The sequence below is a fragment of the Peromyscus leucopus genome, chromosome 10, assembly GCF_004664715.2.
Source record: "Peromyscus leucopus breed LL Stock chromosome 10, UCI_PerLeu_2.1, whole genome shotgun sequence".
Taxonomy (NCBI): domain Eukaryota; kingdom Metazoa; phylum Chordata; class Mammalia; order Rodentia; family Cricetidae; genus Peromyscus; species Peromyscus leucopus.
In genome coordinates, this window is record NC_051071.1 from 93,412,796 (window position 1) to 93,436,184 (window position 23,389).

Sequence of the window (23,389 nt, forward strand, 5' to 3'; positions counted from 1 at the left end):
CAAGCTGGGATTATCTGTGAAGAGGAAATCTCAATTGAGAAAATCTCTCCATAAGACTAGCCTATGGGTAAGTGGTCCTGGGCTACATAAGAAAGCAGGCGGAGCAAGCCATAGAAAGAAAGCCGGTAAGCAGCATTCCTCCATGGCCTCTGCTTCAGTTTCTACCTCCAGAATTTCCTGCTTTAAGTTCCTATCTTGGCTTCCCTTGACGATGGACTGTAACCTATAAGCTGAAATAAACCCTTTCTTTCCAGATTGGTTTTGGGTAGTGTTTTATCACAGCAACAGAAGGCAAACTAAGACAAGGTCTCAAGCTCAAGTCTGTACATGGCTCATCCTAACTGAGGGTGACAAAGTTAACACTGCCTTGGGGAATTTCCATACAGGCAAAGAACAGGATAGGACAGCCCTCACACTTACTTAGCCACAGACTGGATGACCTTGGAGGAAGTATCCTTGAGGTTGGTGAAGAGCCGTTCTGTCCCGCCCCGTAGGATGTCGAGAAACCCACCATAGGGCTGGTCATACTCTGCCAGAGCCAGAACTACAGGAAAGAGCCACAGTAGGTCAAGAGTATGTCCCCAAGAAGCCTCATTGCTTCCCCTGATTCCCTCAAACCCACCAGTGAGCTATCTTTCCCACTAGCAGGTGCTAGCCTGTTGTTTCCAGCCATTTCAGAGACCCAAGGAATGGCCAATATAGGCACAGAAGGCTATGTGAACAAGTCAGACCTAGTTTCTACCTGGAACTGCACCAACAATGAGACAGTTTCAAAAAAGTAACTGCAGGACATGATACCCTTTCTAAAGTGAGTGCAGGTGAAGCCCACAAAAGTGGACTCTGAGACCACAGAGTGACACCCTCAAAGATTGCGGTGGTAGAGCTAACACAGATGCGACTTAGGTTCTGAACAGCCCCACAAACAGCCCACATAGCATAATGTAAAAGAAGACACCCTACCCTAATCCTAACCCTAACTGCACCACACATACTGGGCACAGAGTAAGAACATCAAGTACCAGGACACTGGGGTGGCCAATCTTTGGAGACAAGAGCATCCTCTCTAGGAAACAAAGATCTAGAGAAGGACTCAAGTTAGTCCTTGACATTGCAAAAAGGAGATTAGAAAATGGCTCATCCCACAGTCAGTTCATGACCGTAAATGTTTCAGAGTCCTCCTTTCCCTCATTGGTGCTCTTAAGGTGGCCATTCCACATGAGATGGAAAGCCACTGTTCTGTGGCTTGGTTCTCTCAAACCAGTAGGAATAACCCTCAACTCTTCCTATTGCACCCTAGTTCCTATGACTCCCATCTCTTCTCCTTCTCCCCTCCCAGTAGGCACCTCTAGGGCTCTGTGACCTTAAGGTATTATCTGCTAACCTTGTCTAAAGCAGGTTTGGCTTTGATACTCAATTTCTGGAAGGCACTCTGGGAGGTTTTCTCTTAAGAAGGGTCATTTCCATAGGCTTTGAACTATGCAGATGTCCAGGACACGGTTTAACCTCCAGAGGAGCTACAGACTATCATCAATCATGCTGGAAGACTTATTTCATTATATCTTGAATGGCAGGTGAGTTAACCCTTGCTTTGTGAAGATATATATTTTTTGTGAAGCTAATATAACTCCTATGGGACAGAGTTACCCAGTGGCTCTTGATTGGTTTTTCCTGGATCTTTCCCTGACAATATTTCCCTTGGTTGATTTAAGACCAAATACCCTGTCAAATTCTGTATTCTACCCTGAGCACAATGGCTCAAAAGAACTATGAATTCCTTGGAATGGTAGAGACAATCACCACTTGAAAACCCCCAAGGAACATGGTTTTGATATCTGCTCTGATGCATATTGGGTACCTGGTAAACAACCTGTGGGGAAAGACTAGTGGTTAGGCTGGAGCACTTACCTCCACTGTAACTGTTATTCACAGGGCCCCCAGGAGTGGGTGGTGCTCGGGAAGGGCCTGAGTTCCCATAGCCACCATTCTGCTCCAGCAGCTATAAGATTCAAAGGCATGGTGTCAGCTTCATACAAAAGCCAGAGTTAGTTTACACCTGCACTTAGCATTGTGCCCTCAGCTGATAAGCCAGCCTCTATCTGGTTTACTCTAACATGCAAGGATAGTAAGTTCCCAGGAGTCTTGGCAGAGGTAGAAATAAAACAAATAAAACTTCTATTCATAGCTCTAAAAAAACATTCAGGGTAACCTAGAGAGTAACATCAGACAAATGCTAATACCCTTATACTATGACGACATATCCAAACATAGAATCTGTTCTTTCTACTTCATTTCCTCCCAATCTACTTGACCATCTTGAGTAGACATATCAGCTGTGCAGTCCAGAACCCTAATACCTGTGGTCCTAGTGCTATGTGTGGCTCCTCCAACTCCTTGGAACATGCTTACATTATTCTTTGAACTCAGCTCACAGTGCATATTGTCTAAGGAGCTGGTTAGCCCACAGAAAGTGTTCATGGGTTCTATAAGCACTACAATCATAAAACTCTTGGTGTCTTCACTGGCCAGCAGTACTTCTGTCCTGACACACTATGAAGAACAAGGTCCACAGTCCTGCTTCCTACCTTCCAGTGGTCTCCAAGACAGCCACCAAATGCTTCTGCAAAAGCCCAAAGGTAACAGGAGAGGCCCCAGGTAGCCCTGCCACAGAGCAATCTCCCAATGCCTTTTTTGTCCCTCTGATCTATTACCATCAACCTGATCAACCAAAGAAACTTGTCAAAAGCATCCATATCATCACCCTGCCATCCTCAGAGCACCTGAATTCTTAAAACATATACTGTTCCTAGTTTTCCTACTCTCTAGTGCCAATAGAAAGGGTCTTATCAGCAGGATCCCCTAAAGGAGTCACAGACCTCTTCTACCTACTACTTCCCTGAGGATCCCTATCCACAGATGGGGATTCAGACCAGTATCTCCAAAAGTCTTCTCTTCCATGTTGTACCCTTGCTCTTCAGCAGCATAGACCTTAAACACCCTGATAACTAGTACAGTATCCATAGACCCTGAAAAGTTCTGCTTCTAGGGGTGAAAGGGCCAACAACAGGAAGCAGACAAAACTAGAACCAGACATTCAGTCTCTGCAGAGTGATTCAGAAGAGGCCTCACCTCAGGAATTAGCTAGATGGTAGGACAGCAGAATCTGGCCTGAGCCATGAGCTGTACAGCACAAAGTGGGCACAGATGTTGGGACCTGTCTATGCCCTGAAGATGTAGGCTAGACTCCTCCTGAACCTCCATACCACAATATTTTCTTGGACTGCCTACTTTTTGAAAGTTCAGAGCACAGGGTGCCTCAGTCCAACAGCCTGTAAGGCACAGTACTGCCAGCAACTATGTGCACTGGACCTGAGTTGAGCCTGGGGATGAATGCAACCACAAGGCTATGGTTGGGTGCATGCCCCCAGAAACTGTGAGATGTAGATAGTAACATCCAGAAAAACAAAAAACAAAACAAACAAACAAAAAAAAAACACCCAGAAAAACAAAACAAAAAAAAAAAAAAAAACCAAACCAAAAAACCTACCAGATGGTATGATAAAGAAACTCTGTTGGCTCATCTAAGTGAGCATGTCCAGAGTTTGAGACCATCTGAGCTAGGACCCACAGGAGTGCCTGTTGCGGTAACCATTAGCCTGTGAGGGTCTGTGACTTCAGTACGATAGGATGAAGGTGTCTCAGGCTAATGTCAAGAATACACAACACCTTAAAGTTCTAGGCATGGACAGTTGAGCCTCATGATGTCCTTACCTCTGTGATGGGGGCCTTGGGGTTCACATTCCTGGCTGCTGCGATTTCTTGAAGTTGTCGGACCACTTCAGCAATGGACAGCCTCTCCTCTGGGTTGACCTTTAGCATGGCACCTAAGGCAAAACAACACCATGAATTAGCCCCGTATCACCTACAGCCCTGGGTATCAGCTGGACAGGCCATCTGCTATTGCAAAGGTTACAGAACAAAGATCATATACTTTACCCATAGAGCTGACTTCAGAAGCAAAGGAGAAAAGGACAGAGTGACCACAAAAATTAACAAGTCTATCAGAAATGGCCACTTAGACTACCATAAGCTCACCAAAGGGGTGAGCAGGTGGGAGTTCCATGGAAAAGCCCCCACTAGAAAGCTGTCAGAACAGCAGCTATGGAGGAAAATGTGGGACCACATGGTCAATGAGTGAGTAGTACCTAAAACCCAACAGGGAAGCTCATCTCCTCAAGTTTCTAAATCAGGCAAATTCATAACAGGAACTTACGAATAAGGTCATGGAAGACTGTGTAACGAGTGTCATTTACAGGAATGGAGTACTTCCCGTTAACTATCCGAAGTTTTGCTCCATCCTCAAAAGGATGCTGCCGGAAACATAGTAGGTATAAGATACAGCCCAGTGCCTGTGTGGAAAAAATGGAGAGCGGAGTGTGAGGGACAGATTAAAGACTGAACGAGAATATTCAAGGAGACCAGAGGTTGAATAAAAGGAGAATAGAGGGTGGGGGAGGGACTATGCAAGGAAAAAAGGGCACAGGCTGAACAGGGACCAGCAGGGAAAGGCTGAGCAGGAACCCAGGAGACAAGGTCATCAATAGAGGGATACAAAAGAACTGCCCCTTCTTGGCGAACCTTGGAGGGCACCAAACAGGCTGCCGTTTTTTGTTGATTTGAATGAGTCACACACGGGTTATAACATAAAAAAAAAAGTCACTTTAGGGGCTGGAGAGGTGGTTGAATGGTTAAGAGCACATATTGCTCTTCCAGAACCCAAGTTTGGTGCCCTGCACCCATGTCTGGCACCTTACAATCACCTGTAATTCTAGTTCCAAGGAGATTTAATTGCTCTGGCCTCCTTAGGCACCAGCACTTACATGCAAACAACTACCCTGAGACACACAAATACACACAATTTAAAATTTAAAAAGTCAACCTGGCAAGATGGGCCAGTGACAGCAATTCCTTCCATGGGAAGCTTCCCACCTCCACCACAAAGAACTTTCTACGTTTCAGCAACAAGTCCTAAGCTCTTGCTATTCAAATCAAAAGGCTCCCATCAAAACTGCATGGTTCCTACTCAAACACAGGTTTTATAGATGGGTAAGCACCCTGAGAACCTCACTATATAAGGCACAGCAGATGCCAAGAATTGAGCTCCATGTAGATAATTCCTACAAATTGGGCAGTGTGAAGGGCATAAAGGCAAGCTAGGGATTCCCACAGACCTGACCTCCTTTTATGGTTTGTTCTACTCACCACATCCAACAGTGTGAAGAGAGGGTAACTGAAACACTGGGATTTTATCCACAGGCAATAGCATATACACAACACCTAGATGTGTCCAGATATGTGGTGAGAAACCCCCTAGGGTGGACCAGGAAATTAATGAAGATGTGTCTTCATCAGTGTGGTTAACTGACTCCTATAAACTTCAAATGCGTAAGGTAAGTCCTTGACAGTGTCTGGGGGGGAGGGTGCTGATGATGCCATCACTGTCCCTGTCTCTATGGAAATGATGGCTCTGGTCACAACATGGAGGGCCCAGCTCAGTGTTTAAACAGGGGCCATGTATGAAGTAATATATTTAGTCTTCTTCTATTTCCTACGATATAACTCCTTGAATTGCTGATTGTTGGCCATCTGTATGTAACTTCAGGATGGGGCATGCGGTCACCAGAAAGACCAAGACAAAATCAAGATCACAGACCTCAACCTCTAAGAGGACAGAGGAAATGAGGGTTAAGCTGACTGACCCTGACCAAGGTGGTAACCAATCACAAGGTCTCCACAAAATGCAAATGTCAAGGTTCATGGGAGCTCTTAGACAACTGAGCAGACAGAAGATCTTAGAGAGTGGTGCACCTTGGTAGAGTCGTGAGGCTCCCACCTATTCTCCTACAGGCTCTATGAATTCCTCCATCAGTATCAGTTATAATATCCTTTATAATAAACTAGTAAATGTACATAAGTGTGTTCTTGAGTTTTATGAACTGTTCTAGGAAGCTAATCAAACCCCAGGAGGGGTTTATGGGAAGCCAGGCTTCTAGTCAGTCAGTTAGAAGCACAGGCAAAACAACTGTGACCTACTGGTGTCCAGAGGGGGTGGAGGTAGGCATGTTGGGCTGAGTCTAACCCTATGGTGGTCTGAAACCACATCTGGCAAACAGACAGCATCAACTTGTTAGCAATGTCTTGGTCTAAGAATGCCCCAGGGACATCCTTTTAGGAACTGACTGTTTATTGTACATGGGGACAGACCTGAGGTCATATAGGTCTCCCGTGTCAACTGTACTAGTGTGAAAGAAAAGTGGATGCCTGTGGCAGATGAGGATGTAGTTCCAGAGAGGGTTCCTTTCAAGAGACATTCCTAGGTCTGGAATTCAAGACTCCAGAAGTGGAACAGGTACAGAAATTGTCTGTATTGCCATGTGATGCCTGTCATGTTGTTACTCCAATTGCTCAATTATTATTTTTGAAGATTTATTTTATTTTATGTGTATGAATGTCATGCTTGCATGTATTTCTGTGCACCATGTGTGTACCTTCTGCCCTTGGAGGTCAGAAGAAGGCATTAGATCACCTGGAACTGGAGTTATAGATGATTGTGAACCAGCATATGGGCACTTGGAATCGAACCTGGGTCCTCTACAAGAGGAACAAGTGTTCTTAACCACTAAGCCATCTTTCTAGCTTCCTCGAATTGCTCTGTTAATTCACCTCTGGTAGGAGTCACAAATGAAACTTGAGAAAATAAAGGTGAAGAGCAGAGTAAAGAATAAGAGAAGGGAGCTGATGGGACATGAGAGCCTAAGACAGACAGCTGCTAGAGGCCTCTGCAGCTCCTGCCATGACCTAAGTGACCAGGCACCAGCAAGAGAAGCACTCAGACCTCACCCAGATATCCTGCTTCTCTCCAATGGGGAAGTTGGAATACAGGTCTACAATTTCTGGCGTTCTGTACATGGGTGTGGTATTCCTCGTGATCTGAAAAAAAAAAAAAAAAAAACATTTCAAGGTAAGTTACACATAAGCATTATTTTTTAGTTTTACACAGAGGCCCTACAACTTTCTAAGGTCTCTACTGAAGGCTAACAGCAGTGACCTTTCCTCCCATTGTGTTCTGGAGGGACCTCTGGCCACTCATCTGGGCATGCAATGCTATACCACCACTTTCCTTACAGAGATTGTAATCTCTCATGGCCACCCAGAATTAACTAAAGGAATCAAGTCCAAGTATTAACCTACTGGACTATTTTATTTCCTCAAGGAAACATGTCGTACCTGGCATGAGAAACCTCTTTTAGAGTGATCAAAGAGGCCATCTTACATGACAGGCATTACTCTAATGAGCAAATGGAGGTACTATATTAAAATAAGCTTCCAGATGCATTCTAGTAGGGGACATAAGCCTGTATAACCCAAGAAATAATGAAGTCTGTTAGCTGGTCATATTTAAAAACAGTCAGGAGCTCAGTCAGTAAAGTGCTTGTTGTACAAGAATCAGGGCCTGAGTTTGATCTCCAGAACATACATTTAAGAAAAGCTGGTATGATGGGAGAGCTTGTAGTCCCAGTGCTGGGGAAGTAGACAAGTAAGATTTCTGGGGCTTGCTGGCCAGCCAGTTTAAACTAATCAGTGAGTTCTATGCCAGTGAGAGACCTTTTCTCAAACAACAAAGTGGATGCCTCCTAAAGAATAACTCCTGAACTTGTCCTCTGGTCTCCATACACATATGCATACATGTGCATTCACAAATACATGAACACATGCAAAAGCATATTCACATATATACACATACAAAACCAAGACTCTGTAGACCCTCAGTAATATACCCTGTGGTGGTTTGAAAGAAAATGGCCCCAAAGGGAGTGGTATTATTAGGAGGTGTGGCCTTGCTGGAGTAAGTGTGGTCTTGTTGGAGGAAGTGTGTCACTGTGGAGGTGGGCTCTGAGGTCTCATATATGCTCAAGATACTGGCTGCCCAGTGTCTCAGACCACTTCCTGTTGCTTTCAGATCAAGATGTAGCCAGCACATGTCTGCCTGCACACTGCCATGTTCCACCATAATAATAAATGGACTATAAGCCACTACCTCAATTAAATGTTTTCCTTTATAAGAGTTGCTATGAGCCAGGCGGTGGTGGCGAGGCAAAGCCAGGCGAATCTCTGTGAGTTCCAGGCCAGCCTGGTCTACAGAGTGAGATCCAGGACAGGCACCAAAACTGCAGAGAAACCCTGTCTTGGGAAAAAGAAAAAAAAAAAAAAAAAAAGAGTTGCTGTGGTCATGGTGTCTCGTCATAGCAACAGAAACCCTAAGACACACCACATGGGAAATTCATAGCAAACTCACATACCAATCCGCAGAATATGATTCAAATAAAAGTAAGCCAATACGCTTTTCACACTGCAGAAAGGTACCGAGGTCTCAGACAGGCAATGACTTCTTAGACAGTGGAAGATGCAAGCCAGTGGAAAGTCAACATAAGAAGCCTCTCTAAGGACGACAAGGAAATCTATGCAAGATACAGTTCCAACCAGAGCCTGGAGAAAGGTGTAAAACACCAAGGATCCAAGAGATGGAGAGAGATCAGATGAAGAGTGAACAAAAGGTCAAGCCAGTGGCAATGCAGAGTGTACTGTGGCCAACAAAGGGCCAACACCAAGCCACATACTATGACCATATACTTTAGGTGTGAGATGTACTTTCATTAGAAACTTGATTTGCATATACTTTAGAGCACTGACCCTTTGATCCAGCAAGCTCATTTCATTCCTCTCCAAGCATCCACTCTGAAAGCCCATCTGATACAAGGATACAAAGTGGTTGTTCATGTAGACCTGTTGATACCTACAGCATACTGAAAACAGCATGAGCAATAGAAACATAGATAAAGACACACACTGGGGATTCAAGCAGCTACAGAAACTGAGTAAACTGAGTGAACTAAGGCAGAGTCACTTCAGCAGAGTCCAGGAATCATAAAATAAACAAAAAGCCCCATAGGATCAGAGAAAAGGGAGTAGCTAGCTCTGCCCAGCTCTGGATAAAGAGGCTTAGAAGGGAAAATACTAAATAAGGTGTAAGAAGCTGTTGTGAAAAGGGGCATATGACAATTGCTCTGGAAATACTGTTAAGTAAACTCAAATATACTACAAATGAGTAAGGACCATACTAAGGAGAAAATAATCCCAGGAATGTCTGGACACTATGTCTATTCAGTACACAGAACTTGGGAACAAAAGTTAAAACAAACCCAAACTTCTAGTAGATTCTTTAGTGCTGAGGGTACATGATCCTGAGGCTGACCAAGGAACAGTCAGATTGTAGACAGGATGGCTCTCACTCAAGACACATTGGGAGGAGATGCTGTGCAGACCTGTAGTTGCCACTGTAAGAATGGAGGTGTGCTCATTTGCACAGTTGCTCACATGGTATAAGTAAGTCCATCTACTTGTTAGGCCTAGACAGAGGCCCAGCAGTGACCAACACACTTGTGATCTGACCAGACTCTCTACTCCTTTCTGATTCCAAGGTAGCAAGGCTTCTCAGACAAGAAGCTGAGCTCAGAGTTAGAGCAAGGTAGGCATGTGGTCACCCAAAACCTCCTGTATTATAAAGATACAAGTGCTCCAAAATGATGGTTATCAGTCCATTTTCCATTGCTACAACACAACACCACAGGCTGTGTAAACTAAGAGAAAGGAGGTTTGCTTTAATTCATGATTCTGGTCCAAAGCTTATATGTGGTAGCAGTCTTTTTTCCTGGCACTGTCCCAAGGCAGCACAGGGTACCACATAGCAGACAGAAGTAATGTCCACGTATCTTCTGGTCTTTCTTTTTTAGAAAGCCACCAAAACTTAAACACTAGGCTCCATCCTGATGACCTTATTTAATCCTAATCCTTTCTAAAAGGGTCCATTTCTAAAAACCATAGTTGAATTAAGATTCCACACTGTGAATACCCCACAATGAGGATTAAGTTCAGTATAAGTCTGGAGAAAACAAACCACGTTAAAACCATACCAGATGGTAAATGTGAAAAGAATCCAAGAGCCTTGTGAAGCAAATCTGGGACATTTTTCCACCAAAATAAAGACATACTGAATCGTGACCATGGGAAAAATGGTACCCAAGTCCTTATGAATAACAAATACATGAGCAGGTTCTGGGGCTCCCACTTCAGTGATGGGCAGAGTACTACAGTCAGTAGCAGACAGCAAAGATGGGTTAAGAAGAGTCATCACCACTGAAGGAGACTTGCAGGACACCAGAAGTTAGGAGGAATGAGTAGAGCTCTACACACAATAGATGGGCATAATGAAGGGCTGCAGGACTATATTCATACATCACACATAGGCAGGACATTGGAAAAGGATAACCGGACTGGATTGATGATCCAAATAAATACTGACCTGAATGGTTTTCACTCATATTGATGGTGGCTGACAACTCTGATATACTAAAATTGAATCATACACAGTTGGCTATGAAGTGGGACAAACACTGAATAGCAAGGGCAGGGCTTTCTTCCTAAGCTCTGGCCAGAATTCTTCTTGGGCTTCAAATTCTTAACAGTGGTTGAGAATGAAGCCTCATATGGAACTTAGCATGATCTTTGCAAAGATGAGGACCCACTTGGTCTAATAAGCATGGCTCTGATGTGGTGGCAGACCTCCAAGTAGCTCAGAAACCCTGCCTTTAATAAGGCCTGCATCATGTTAAGCAATAAACACAACTGTCCCTGACAGCATTATGCCAGGTAGTTATGCCTCTTCCTCCACAGATGCATCCCTAGGAAGCAAATGTCCTCCCATGAAAGGCAATCTAGCTTTATAGTAGCTTCACCTGGCAGCACCTGACAGGCTAGAAATGTAAAGCCTCTTTCAGAATCATGGTCCCTCACTATCCTTTACCTATCTTTACACTTTGGGACCTTTATGCTGAGCACTGTGGCTATTCCTTTGCTCTGTATTGTTTGTACATGCAATTCATGTAAATTCTATGAAATGCTAGTCACTGTGGAATTATATATGCATTTTGAGCATGCAGCCTCTCTCTCTGCAGGGACAGAAGCCACCTGACCTAAGCTGTGGGTCTCTCAACAAAGAATATTTCTAAATAATTCTTTTAAACTAGGGATTGAAGCTAGAACCTTGCTTATGCTAAGCAAGTGTTCTTTCAGCCACATCTTCAGCCCTCTAAATGACTTTTAAAAAATATTTCTAGGCTGAGCAGTGGTGGTGTATACCTTTAATCCCAGCACTTGGGAGGTAGAGCCAGGTGGATCTCTGTGAGTTTGAGGGCAGCCTGGTCTACAGAGTGAGATCCAGGATAGGCACTAAAATTACACAGAGAAACCCTGTCTTGAAAAACCATAAAAAAAAAAAAAAAAAAAAAATCTAAGTTTAGAATGACAGAAAAATTCTGGAGATAGCTGCATAATAATGTGAGTATCTTTTTCTTTTTTTAAAGATTTATTTATTATGTATACAGTGTTTTGTCTGCATGTATGCCTGCACACCTGCACACCAGAAGAGGGCACCAGATCTCATTGTAGATGGTTATGAGCCACCATGTGGTTGCTGGGAATTGAACTCAGGACCTCTGGAAGAGCAGCCAGTGCTCCAAACCTCTGAGACATCTCTTCAGTCCTAATGTATCTTAATGCCACTGAAATCTGACTTAAAATGTTAAAATAAAATTTGTTGTACATATTTAAGACAATTTAAAATAATTCTAAGAAATCAACAGGATGAAGACATTTAAAGGCAGGTTGATAAGAAGAACATGAGATCAAATGAATTCTCCATTCGTTTTAAATCTGTGGCCACAAACTAGCAGAATATAGCCAGGAAGAAGATGATGCTCCCAGGACACTGTACCAGGCAATCTGTTAAGAATCTTTATTTATAAAGCCATACTCAGACTTGTACCTGAAGACTCAGAGGGGATATCAAGAGTATGAGAGAGAAAGGAACTGAGAAGCAGCTTCCTAAGAGTTCAGACTCAAATGCATGCCTCACCTCTTCCTCCACCATTGCTCGCTTCTGGGCGCTCCAACTGTAGTCAGGATAATGGGAGATGGTTGTGGCACTGCCAAAGTCACACAGCTTAATGGTCCCCTGGTTACTAAGCAGTAAGTTTTCAACCTGCAAAATGCCAAAGGACGGTTCTTATGAACTCAGTGTGTACATGGAACCTAAACCTCAGCAAAGACAAACAGGAATATTAGATCAGTTTCTTAGAAAAACCCTCTGCACCAAGGTCCAGGCTGCTGGTTGCTAGGGGCCATTACAAAATTTCTTCAAGTTAAAACCACCCACCCAGCAAACAGAAAACCTAACGAAGGACAATGAGCCTTCTGAAAAGTCAGAAGATAAAGAATAAAATACACTACTTATATCTACACTAATTTAGGAATAAATCTAACAAAGATAAACAAAAGACTTCTCATGTAGAAGGCCTTAAAATAATTTTTTTTTTTAAAAGAAAGGGTCTTACTGTGTAGCCTTGGTTGGCCAGAACTCACTATGTTGACCCAGACTGGCCCTGAACTCACAGAGATCTACCTGACTCTGCCCGCACCCCCGCCCACCCCCCACGCCCCAGATGCTGAGATTAAAGGCAAGCACTATTACACCCAGCCAAATTTAAATCCATGACTCATAAAATTACATGCAATCCTAATTCCAGTCAATTGCTTTACTAGCATTCTGTTCCTCCTTCTAGGTACTTTAAGTATCCTATACATTCATCAGAGTAGAGTGTCTCAACACAGGTCAGCCAACCACCTACATTCCTAGTCTAGTTCTCTGCTGAGTCTATCAACTAGACTGTCAAGGTTGAAGTGCATGTAATATCACAGGCTGGCAAAAGGAAAAACTATGGAGTTCGTGTGCCTCCAGAACACCTATAGTTAGATGCCTGTACCCTCCAACCACAGAGGACACTTGCTCCATGGATGAACCAGATGAGACTATTCTCAGGACACAGGCCAGCAGAGTCAGCTACAAACAAGGAAAGTAAAACAGATGTGCCACATTGTCCACAGCAGAAGGATACATAATGAGAAAGTTCCACAATGCATATTCTATGAGATAAGGCTACACAGAAATACAGACGTATCTAAACATAATGCTGAGCAAAAAAACAGGCACAAAAGAATTCAAATGACACCCACCAGCACAGAAAACAAACTGTGTAGCATCAAGTAAACCAAGAACATGGTCACTGAAAGCAGGCAGTGGCTGCGGCAAAGTCAAATATGCACACAAGAGGTGTATAAGCAATTGAAGCGCCTGTTTCATAGCAAGAAGTGACTAGAGTAGCCAGCTCTTAGGGCTCCTGAAGCAGAAGCTACAGGCTTCACCTGTGTAGACACCTCAGTAGGCAGGTGACCAATTCTCCACTAATTTTATTCTTTATATTCATTTTTTCTAACACGCATCCACCTACCACCACCAATAATAACATTTAACACACTGTCTTCAAGCTTAAATAAATAAATAATAAATAAATAAATAAGCAAAGAGGTGCATGCATGCTACAGCATATGTGTGGAGGTTAGAGAACAACTTTTGAGAGCCAGTTTTCTCCTTTCCTCACATGGAGCCTGGGAATCAACTCAAGAGTTGTTGGGGGAGGGGGGGCGTTAAATGAGAATGACCCTATGGGCTCATATATTTGAATGCTTGGTCTCTAATGGTGGAACTGTTTTGGGAAGGGTTAGGAGGTATGGCCTTTTTGGAGGAGGTGTACCCTAGGGATGGGCTTTGAGGTTTCAAAATTCTATGTTACTCCCAGTCATCCCCCACCACCACCTCTGCCTCCAACTTGAGGACCAGGATGTAAGTAAGTTCTTAGTTTCTGTTCTAGCATCATGCTTGCCTGCCTGCCATCATGCTCTCCACCATGATGGTCATGGACTCACCCTCTGAAACTATAAGCAATCCTCTCAACCAAATGTTTTCTTCTATAAGTTGTTTTGGTCATGGTGTCTCTTCACGGCAATAGGAAAGTAACTAAGACTTCAGGCTGGGTAGAAAATGCCTTTACCTGCTGAGCCACCTCACCAATCCAGTTTCAGATTAAAAAAAAAAAAAAGACACAACAGGGGAATAAACACTAGGCTATGGCAATATAACTTTAAAGGTTTTGTTCAATAATATACCAGGAATTTCAGTGAGCCAAATATATAAGCAAAGGCAAAATAGAGGGGGAGGGGAGGCAAAATAAAAAGAAACTGAAGAATAAGGTGCTGGCAGCTATAAATATTCAACTTCATTAATAACAGGAAAAAGTGAAATAAACTCATATGAGTATATTCCTAAGCCAGGCTACACAAGTTATATATAGCAATTCAGACAGGCAAGTGCCACCCTCAGCTAGGCTATGGTACATTCACACTGCCTACAGTTGGAGATACACAACAGAAGCCTTTCCATGTAAGTGATTCCCCACCAAGGTCAGAACTGCACCTGGATGGCCACAATTCTGTGAGAAAAGGCAACTGAGAAGCTTAGAATGACTGGACAATAGCTGAGCAGAAAGTACTGGGCTCTGACCAAGCATGAGGGGCACAAAGACTACTAGGGAGTTGTCCCAAGGTAGGAGAACAGAGTGTGAAGACATGCAGCCAGCAATGCAACCCAGCTGGTACCTTGAGATCCCTGTGGATGATGGGTGGTTTCTGCCTGTGCATGTGCTGCACTGCTCTGCATGTCTGGTAGAAGATCTTCAGAATGCTGTCGCAGGACAGAGGGCCTTTGCATTCAACTCTCCTGAGAAACTCCACCAGCTGTCCTAAAGGAGACAAGTGAATTTAGTCACCCTGGGGTTGAGAATGCTATACTCCACTTGTTAACAGGTTTGATCTGTCTCTGTGTATGACAGTCCAGGCACGAGTGGCATTTCTAAGGTCTTAGTCAGGGTGCATACCCAACCTGTACCACTCTAGCCATTCCTTAAACTTCTGTAGGAAGGCAATAAAAGGGGGTCCCTATAACTTTGGGTATAAGGACCACCCCTGTTCCAGGGAAGGTAGGGGCAGGGGATGGCTTGGGACATCCCTGGGACAAAACAAGAAGCAAAAACAATCATATGAGAAAGCTTTGAAGGCAGGGGAAAAGTTCTAGCAGTTAGACAGAGGCAGTGACCAAGGTCACTGAAAGAATAATCACAAAGCAGAAGCTCTAGGCTCATGTCCACAGCACAGCTGAGATAGAACAGAAACCCTGACCCTCACCACAGTTCTTCACCACAGAACTATATCCTAGTAGTTGAGAATTATATCATGTTCTGCTGATAGCTTCCTTCTGGCTCCTAATTCTTGCAGGATTAAATAAATTCCTGCTACCACCATACTTGATTCTCAGAATCTATACAAACCCAGGGGAACAGTGGTCCTCCAAAAAAATAGGGACCTTGGTGAAATGAGCAGGCTCCCAGGGGCAGGGGTAGATATGTCCACCTAAGCTCTATGTCAGACTGATCATAATGTTAATTTTAACTGTCCCATTCAATAGTTCATTCTTGGTAAGAATTAAGAGATTTTTATTGTTTTGAGACAGGGTTTCAAAAACTTGCTACCCTCCTGCTTTAACTTTCTGAATGCTAGGGTTATATGTATATGTCACTATAATAAACCACAAGACTTTTAAAATTTATTTGAGGGCTGGAGAGATGGTTCAAAAGTTAAGATCATGTATTGCTCTTGAAGAGGACTTGGATTTAGTTCCTGGCATTCACATGGTGGTTCACAACCATCTATAACTCCAGTTCTAGGGGATCTGATATTCTCTTCTGACCATCATGGGCACTAGCACACATGTGGCACATACACACAGGCAGGTGAAATTGTCATACACACACATAAATTTTTAAAAAATATTTATTTTTTATTTCATCTTTAAAACATTTAGTGTGGGTACACATGACCATGCACATAGGGAGGTTAGCGGACATTTTGGAAGTTGACCTCTTTTTCACCATGTGTGTCTTAAGGATTGAATTCAGATGATCGAGTGTGGCGGCAGATGCCTTTACCCACTGAGTCATTTCACTGATCTTTAACAATTTTATTTTTAAATTATGTGTGTGTGTGAATTGGTTCATATGAGTGCAGGTGTCTCACTAAGGCCAGAAGAAAGCACTGGATGCCTTGGAGTGAGAATCACAGATGGTTGTGAGCCACTTGACAAGAGTGCTGAGGTACAAACTAGGATCCTCTGCAAAGCAGCAACACTCTTAATTGTGGAGCCATCTAACCTATACTTTTGAATTTTTTTTTTTAAGCCTCCAATTTGCTTAGTAGCTAAGGATGACTTTGAACTCTACCTCTTGAGTGCTGGGATCACAGGTGTGCATGCCTGGGTTTTTTTTTGCAGTGCTAGTAATCAAACCCAAGGATTCATGCATCCTAGGTAAGCACTCTATCAACTGAGTTACATCTTCAGTTTTAAAGTATTTTTACAAATAATCCACATGTGACAGAGCAGGAACTGCTAAAAATAAAAAAGAAAAAAAAAACCCTCTTACTTTACTCGGAGATAGTTTAGACTATTCATGACAAAGTACGAATTGAGGGCTTACAGTGGATGCAACAAAAGAGATCAACTTAAAAAGGTCCATGGCTCAACCCAAGACTTCAAAACTGCCTTTATTGAATTCTGCACTTGCTATCACAGGGAGCGGGATTCCCCAACTTCTCAGAAGTTCAACAACTCTGCTCCAAATCCAGGCAAACCCTGTTCAGCACAGAAGTGTTCACCTGGCTGCTTTTCTGTGTCCTCCCAAAGATGGACCCTGGGAGACAACCTCCAAAGCATATTAGTTTGTCAGCTGTGCTGGTTAGTTTTTAGAAATTGTCTCCAATAGTTTAACCTGTAGACAAGTCTGCAGGAACATTTATTTTTATTATTACATTTTGTATTCATCTATTTATTTTATATCCCAGCTGAAGCCCTACCCCCTCCTCCACAACCCCCTCTTCTTCTGTCTCCATCCAGAAAAAGGCAGGTCTCCTATGAGCATCAATAAAATGTGACATATCAAGTTGCATGTAGTAAGACTAAGCACCTCCCCCATGTATTAAGGCTGGACACTATGAGAAGAAGACCCAGTAGGAGAAGTAGGGTCCCAAAAGCCAGGAAAAAAGTCACAGACAGCCCCTGTTCTGAGGGGTTAATTTTTTAATGTTTGATCCAGTCCACTGTAGGTGGTACCAACACTGGGCAGATAGTCCTGGGTTATATAAGAAAGCAAACCAATAAGCAGCATTCCTTGATGGCTTCTCTGTCCAGTGCAGCCCCCAGGTTCATGCCTTCAGTTACTATCCTGACTTCCTCAGTGATGGAATGTGCCCTTTCCTACTCAGGTTGCTTTTGGTCATGGTGTCTTATCATATCAATAGAAACCTACTAGGGTATCAGCTCATTCCGTTGTAATGACTTTGGATTACCAAAAAGGAAATGCAGATACTGCTAGTTCAGTGGGTTAAGTGCTTGCCACATAAGCATGAGGGCCAGAGTTTCAATCCCTAGAATCCTAGTAAAAGTTGGGTGGGTGTGACAGTCTGCAAAAAATTCTAGTATATAGTGGGTAGAAATGAAATCTCTAGAATAAACTGAATCTTAGGTTCAGTGGCACTATTAGGAGGTGTGGCTTTGTTAGAGTGGGTATGGCCTTGTTGGGGGAAATGCGTTACTGTGGGGGCAGGCTTTGAGGTTTCCTATGCCCAGTGTCTCAGCTGACTTCCTGTTGTCTGCAAGATTTAGGACTCTTAGCTACTCTTCCAGCATGTCTGACTGCATATCACCATGCTCCCCACCATGATGATAATGGACTGAACCTCTGAAACTGTAAGCAAAAAATAAATAAAAAAAAAATTAAATGTTTTCCTTATAAGAGTTGCCATGGTCATGGCGTCTCTTCATAGCAATAGAAACCAGAACTAAGACAGAAGTTGGTACAAGGGACTGGAGTATTGTGACAGGCCTGACCATGTTTTTGTTTGGAGTGATATGGACTTTGGGACTGTGTATTAGAAAAGCAGTTGAACATTTTAAGTGGGCCATACTAGTAGGAGCATGGAAGACGGTGAGTGGTGCTGAGTGTGTGATTTGATGAGCTGTGGGGTGCTCACTCAAGAGGTTTCAGAGGAAAAGAATTTTATATGTTGCCTAGAAATGGTTTGTGATATTTTAGTGAAGAAAGTGGCTGCCTTTCACCCTTGTCTGAAGAGTCTGCCTAAGGCTGAAGTGAAGAATTTTAGATTAACTCTATTGGCAGAGGAAATCTCAGAACAGCCAAGTATAGACTCCGTCGTTATTCGTGGTAACTCTAATGAAGATTTATAATGAAAAGGAGCAAGCTCAGCAGGGTAAATTACAAAATGTACATTTTGAGGAGAAAAAGCACCAGGAAGTGGAACAGAGCTAAATCCTGTATTCAAGGAGATGGAATAAAGGGAGTGGTGACCTCAGGGCAAGATCCCACCCACCTAAATTTCCCACTGGTGAAAGGAACTAAAGAAAAGTTTAGAGATGGGTGTGGTGGGGCACATCTTTAATCCCAGCACAAGAAAGGCAGAGGCTGGCAGATCTCTGAGTTTGAAACTAGCCTGGTTACAGAGCAATTTTCAGGACAGTCAAGCTTAGGCAGTGAAGGACAGAAAGCTAGTAAGGATGTAACTGAATAAGGGGGCCATGTGCCAGCCCCACCAAGCAGCAGCACTTGGCAGCTTCAGTCACGTGGTTCTGGCTTTAGAGTTAAGGATAGAAAAAATGTTTATGGAATCTGACTCTGAGTCTAAAGAAAGCCTCTAAGGCCAAGCATGTGTCAGGAATGTCTCTGAATGGAGGTGCAGTAGAGAGGTCATTGTGGGAAGCTGTGAACTTGAAGCCTGGATTGCTTTGGAGAACCCAAGATGTTAAGAGATGCCAGATACCTGCAGAGGAAAGCTGCTAACTGGAGTGGAACCAGCCCAAGAGAAAGAAGTGTGTTGCAGTCCACAAAGCTGAACAGAGTTGGAGATCTGAAGAGCATTTTGACATCAGATATGGAGATGCAGAGTTTGCCTGGCTGGTTTTTGGTCTTGCTTTGGTCCCTATGTTTTGGAATGGGAATGTATAACCTGTGTTATTATATGTTGGAAGTTATGTGATCTGTTTTTTGATTTTATAGGGGATTACAGTTAAGAGATTGTATGAATCTAGGAAGAAACTCTGAACTTTTAAACATTGTTAAAACTGTGATAGACTAAGGGGACTTCTGAAGTTGGACTACAGGCATTTCGCAGTATGATGCTGTTACAAGCTTTTGGGAGCCCGGGAGTGGAATGTGGTAGTTTGAATGTAATTGGCCCCCATAATCTCATAGGGAGTGGCACTATTAGGAGGTGTGGCTTTGTTGGAGTGGTTATGGCCTTGTTGGAGGAAGTGTGTCACTGTGGAAGTGGGCCTTGAGGTTTCTTATGCTCAGGGTACTGCCCATTGTCTCAGCTGACTTCCTGTTGGCTGCAAGATGCAGGACTCAGAACTACTACTCAAACACCACATCTACCCAAATGCCACCATACTCCCTATTAAGATGATAATGGACTGAACCTCTGAAACTGTAATTGAGCCACCCCAATTAAATGTTTTTTTTTTTTTTTTTTAATAAGAGTTGCTGTGGTCATAGTGTCTCTTCACAGCAATAAAAAACCTAAGACACTTAGGATGAGCCCTTAATTGATTATCCAATACCAGTGGTCAGCCCTGCTTTTACTTTTTCAATGAGCATATGCTCTTTTGTAACTGAATATAGCAGGAACAAAAGGCATCCATGAAGACAAAATGTAGCAGACTGGACAAATCTGCCTCTTACACTGCCCAGCACAGGGACAGTGCTTCTCTGTATCCCAAGAGTTCTAAGCTGGAGGCCACAACACTAGAGCTGGCACCTTCCTAGCTTGTAAAGAAATGGCCCAGAATACCTAGTCCCAGTTTCCAGATTGGAGCTGCCAAAAAAACAAAGGTCACAAGAAATAGACCGAGACTGACTATAACTTAGGGAACCATGAAGGATTTTGTTGGAGGCTGGATGAGATATTAGAAAGGCATCCTAGCTAATCATACACTGTATACTACATCCAAGATAAGAGTCAGATATACAATTTAAGCCTGCAACTTTAACAGAAAAGGTCCCTGCTCTCAGACAATACATGTAAAAAATAATTTCTGGTCTTGAGTGGGGAACAGTGACACAGGCCTGTAATCTCAGCTCTCACAAAGTCAAGGCAGAAAGACTGATTCAAGTTCCAAGCCAGCCTTGGCCAGAGTGAGCCTGCCTTAAACAAACAAAACAAACCCCCACCACCACCACCACACACACACACACACATGCTGTGGGATGTTCTGTATGTCCTGTGGGAGCCCTTCTTGGGTTGTGGCAGGTCCGCATAGAGGATGATTAGGACCATGGGCCTGAGTGCAGGTGTCTGAGATGGTCTGCACTTGGCTGTGCTGGGGGATGGTCTGTATGTCAAGTTGCTCTGATTGGTCAATAAATAAAACCTGATTGGCCGTGGCTAGGCAGGATGTATAGGCGGGACTAACAGAGAGGAGAAATAAAAGAACAGGAAGGCAAGAGACACTGCAGCCGCCGCCATGACCAGCAGCATGTGAAGATGCCGGTAAGTCACCAGCCACGTGGCAAGGTATAGATTTCTAGAAATGGGTTACTTTAAGATATGAGAACAGTTAGCAAGAAGCCTGCCACGGCCATACAGTTTGTAAGCAATATAAGTCTCTGTGTTTACTTGGTTGGGTCTGAGCGGCTGTGGGACTGGCGGGTGACAGAGATTTGTCCTGACTGTGGGCAAGGCAGGAAAACTCTAGCAACACACACACACACACACACACATACACACACACACACACACACACACACACATGCTTACTTCCTGGTCTTGATGTTTGCAGCTTGTCTTTAAAAGAGACAGAGAAGACAGAGACAGAGAAAGATAGAGAGAAGCAAGACTATTGAGAAAGATAAATCAACTATCAGAAAGTGTTATAAACTGGCAAATCTAATGCATCTATCCACTGAACTTTTATGTTTTCATTAAATTTAAAACTTTAGAATGAAAAAGTTGAATAGAAACAGAGGAAGAATGGATGGGGGTATGGAATGAAGGTGGGAGGAAGGGATAGGAGGAGAGAAGGGAGGGGAAACTGTGGTCAGGATGTAAAATAAATGAATAAATTTAGTAAAAAAAAGTTGAGCAAATAGAATATCTGTATATGTGTCCATTGAGATGTAGTTAATCCACCTTTCTCCCCTGATAGCAAGTTCTTAGCCCAGGCAGCTCCTGATTTCGTAGCCTCCTGTCCTCTATTCACAGGGTACTGGTAGATTGACAGGGACTAGTGGGGACCTGCAGACACATGAGGACAGAAGTGGGGGAAGCCGGAGGGGAATGCCCTGCCCCTGTAGAGGCTAACATCCCAGGGCTTCCAGCCCTGTGGAAACAGTCTGTACTGCACATTTAGTCACTTGCTTTTGACAACTAAGAGACTATATGTGACATTCATGGATCCCCACCCTCTTCCACTTGGCAGAGGGATCTTATTGGCTCATTTGTGGCTTCTATACACTCACACTACACCTCTTCTTATCAGCAAGACATTCCATTTTTGCTCCTTTTGCCAATCTATTCATTCACTGTCCACAGCTTTCTCCTCTGTCCTCATCGGTCTGCTATTGGTCTGCCCCCACTCCAGCCATCATACCATAGTTTCTCATGATCATTGAGTAGGGACTGGCTCATAGGCAAGCAGCTTTCACATGGTTGGGATACCCTCCATGGGCTTCCTGCCTCAGTCTCCCCTGCTGCTCCTTTGCCTCTTCTCTCCCAACACTCACTGCTCTGGTGGACACATAAGCAGCCACTTGTACCACAGTTTTCCCTCAGCATAGGCACCACACACTCCAGACCACACTGGGAATGACATAGCATTTTGGAAGACATTCATCAGTAGAGCTCTGTGATGAAGTTTGCTATTTTTTGAGTGGTCAATTCCACTTAATAGCCAGAGTGTGGAGTTCAACTCCCTATTGTTAGGATTACAGGATTGCAATATCAATACCACATCCAGGAAGGGAGAGACTTGCCTCAAGTATTATCTATAGTCACTCAATGCAACCATTCAGTCCCTAGAGATCTATCTGAGGTATGTCCGATCTTTGGGTCTGCCAGTGGATCAAAGAGTCTTCCTGGTGCTTTCTTTGGTTTGACCCTGATAAGGCCACATGCCAACTAAGGGCCTCCTCCATCCCTCTCAAAACAAAGCATTATTTGCACTATCCAAGGACATGCCACTTATGCACCTCTGTTGATCCTTTCCAGTTTACATATGAGGACACTGAGGTTCCATTGCATGCCTGCTAATCCTGTTTCAGGAGACAGATATGATGAGACCTGCTCTTCAGAATCTATAGCCTAAGGTCAGGCATGGCTTTAATCCCAGCTCTTGGGAGGCAGAAGTAGGTAGGTAGGTATCTGTGATTTCAAGTCTAGGCTACTCTACATAGCAAGTTCCAGGCCAACCAGACCTACACAGTAAAACTGTCTCAAAATATACAAAGAACCCACAATCCACGAAGGACACACAAAAGCACATTCCAAACAACAAAAACACCAGTGGATAGTTGACTGGTTCTTTCAGTCAAGACTAATTTACTTTCAGAACATCTTGGGAGTATTGCTAAAACTATTCAAACATGTCAGAAAGCACTTAAACTTCAAGGCACTTTACCTTTACAGAGCTCTGTAAGCAGGAGGAACTCAGCCTGCCCAGTATCCGATTCCTCTTTTCCTATGGATGCTGCAGAGCAGAACTGGACAATATTGGGGTGGCCGGAAAGTTTTTTCTGCATGTCTTGTTAAAGAATAATATGAATAAGTATGTCCACAACTCTGTGCACTTAAAAATAAACATTCACAAGTGTTAAGAAACCAAAATCATGATATTCAAATTGCCTTATGCCTCAGCACATATGGGTATCTGAATAGAATGATGAGGGAGGGGCAAGTAAGGACAGTGAGAAGGTGAAAATTGTGGCAGGAAGCTAATGAAAATGCTAGATATGAGCAGGTCAGAGAGACAGGCAGAAGACTTCCAGGTTCCACAACAGGAAGATGGTCAGAAGTGACTGTGTCCACTCAAAGTTCAGGCAGCTATTGGGCTATCAGATAGCAGAGCCTAAAAAGAAAAGGAAGAAAATTCTACCTGCAGTAAAGACTATGCCTTATCATGTGGTAGAAAAGAACAGGCAGGAAAGGTCCTGTCATGCACCATATGTACAGGGTGAGGAGTACAAGCAGGGTGCACACTGAGGCC

The 23,389-nt window shown here is 43.5% G+C and overlaps 1 protein-coding gene across 8 annotated transcripts in view; it reads right to left on the reverse strand.

Moving 5' to 3' along the window:
* The window catches only part of Gak (cyclin G associated kinase), a 65,989-nt gene that overhangs the window by 36,763 nt on the left and 5,837 nt on the right, over positions 1 to 23,389 (reverse strand). For 3 of the 8 annotated variants that reach the window (XM_028867424.2, XM_037209295.1, XM_028867426.2), the window contains exons 4-11: positions 22,805 to 22,919; positions 14,665 to 14,807; positions 12,029 to 12,154; positions 6,898 to 6,987; positions 4,271 to 4,406; positions 3,769 to 3,881; positions 1,906 to 1,996; positions 421 to 544 (exon numbers count right to left, since the gene is read on the reverse strand). In XM_028867424.2, coding sequence (XP_028723257.1) covers positions 421 to 544; positions 1,906 to 1,996; positions 3,769 to 3,881; positions 4,271 to 4,406; positions 6,898 to 6,987; positions 12,029 to 12,154; positions 14,665 to 14,807; positions 22,805 to 22,919 — 938 coding nt within the window. The remainder of the gene's footprint in view (positions 1 to 420; positions 545 to 1,905; positions 1,997 to 3,768; positions 3,882 to 4,270; positions 4,407 to 6,897; positions 6,988 to 12,028; positions 12,155 to 14,664; positions 14,808 to 22,804; positions 22,920 to 23,389) is intronic. The other 5 variants (XM_037209296.1, XM_028867429.2, XM_028867430.2 and 2 more) reach the window with 4 other exon arrangements.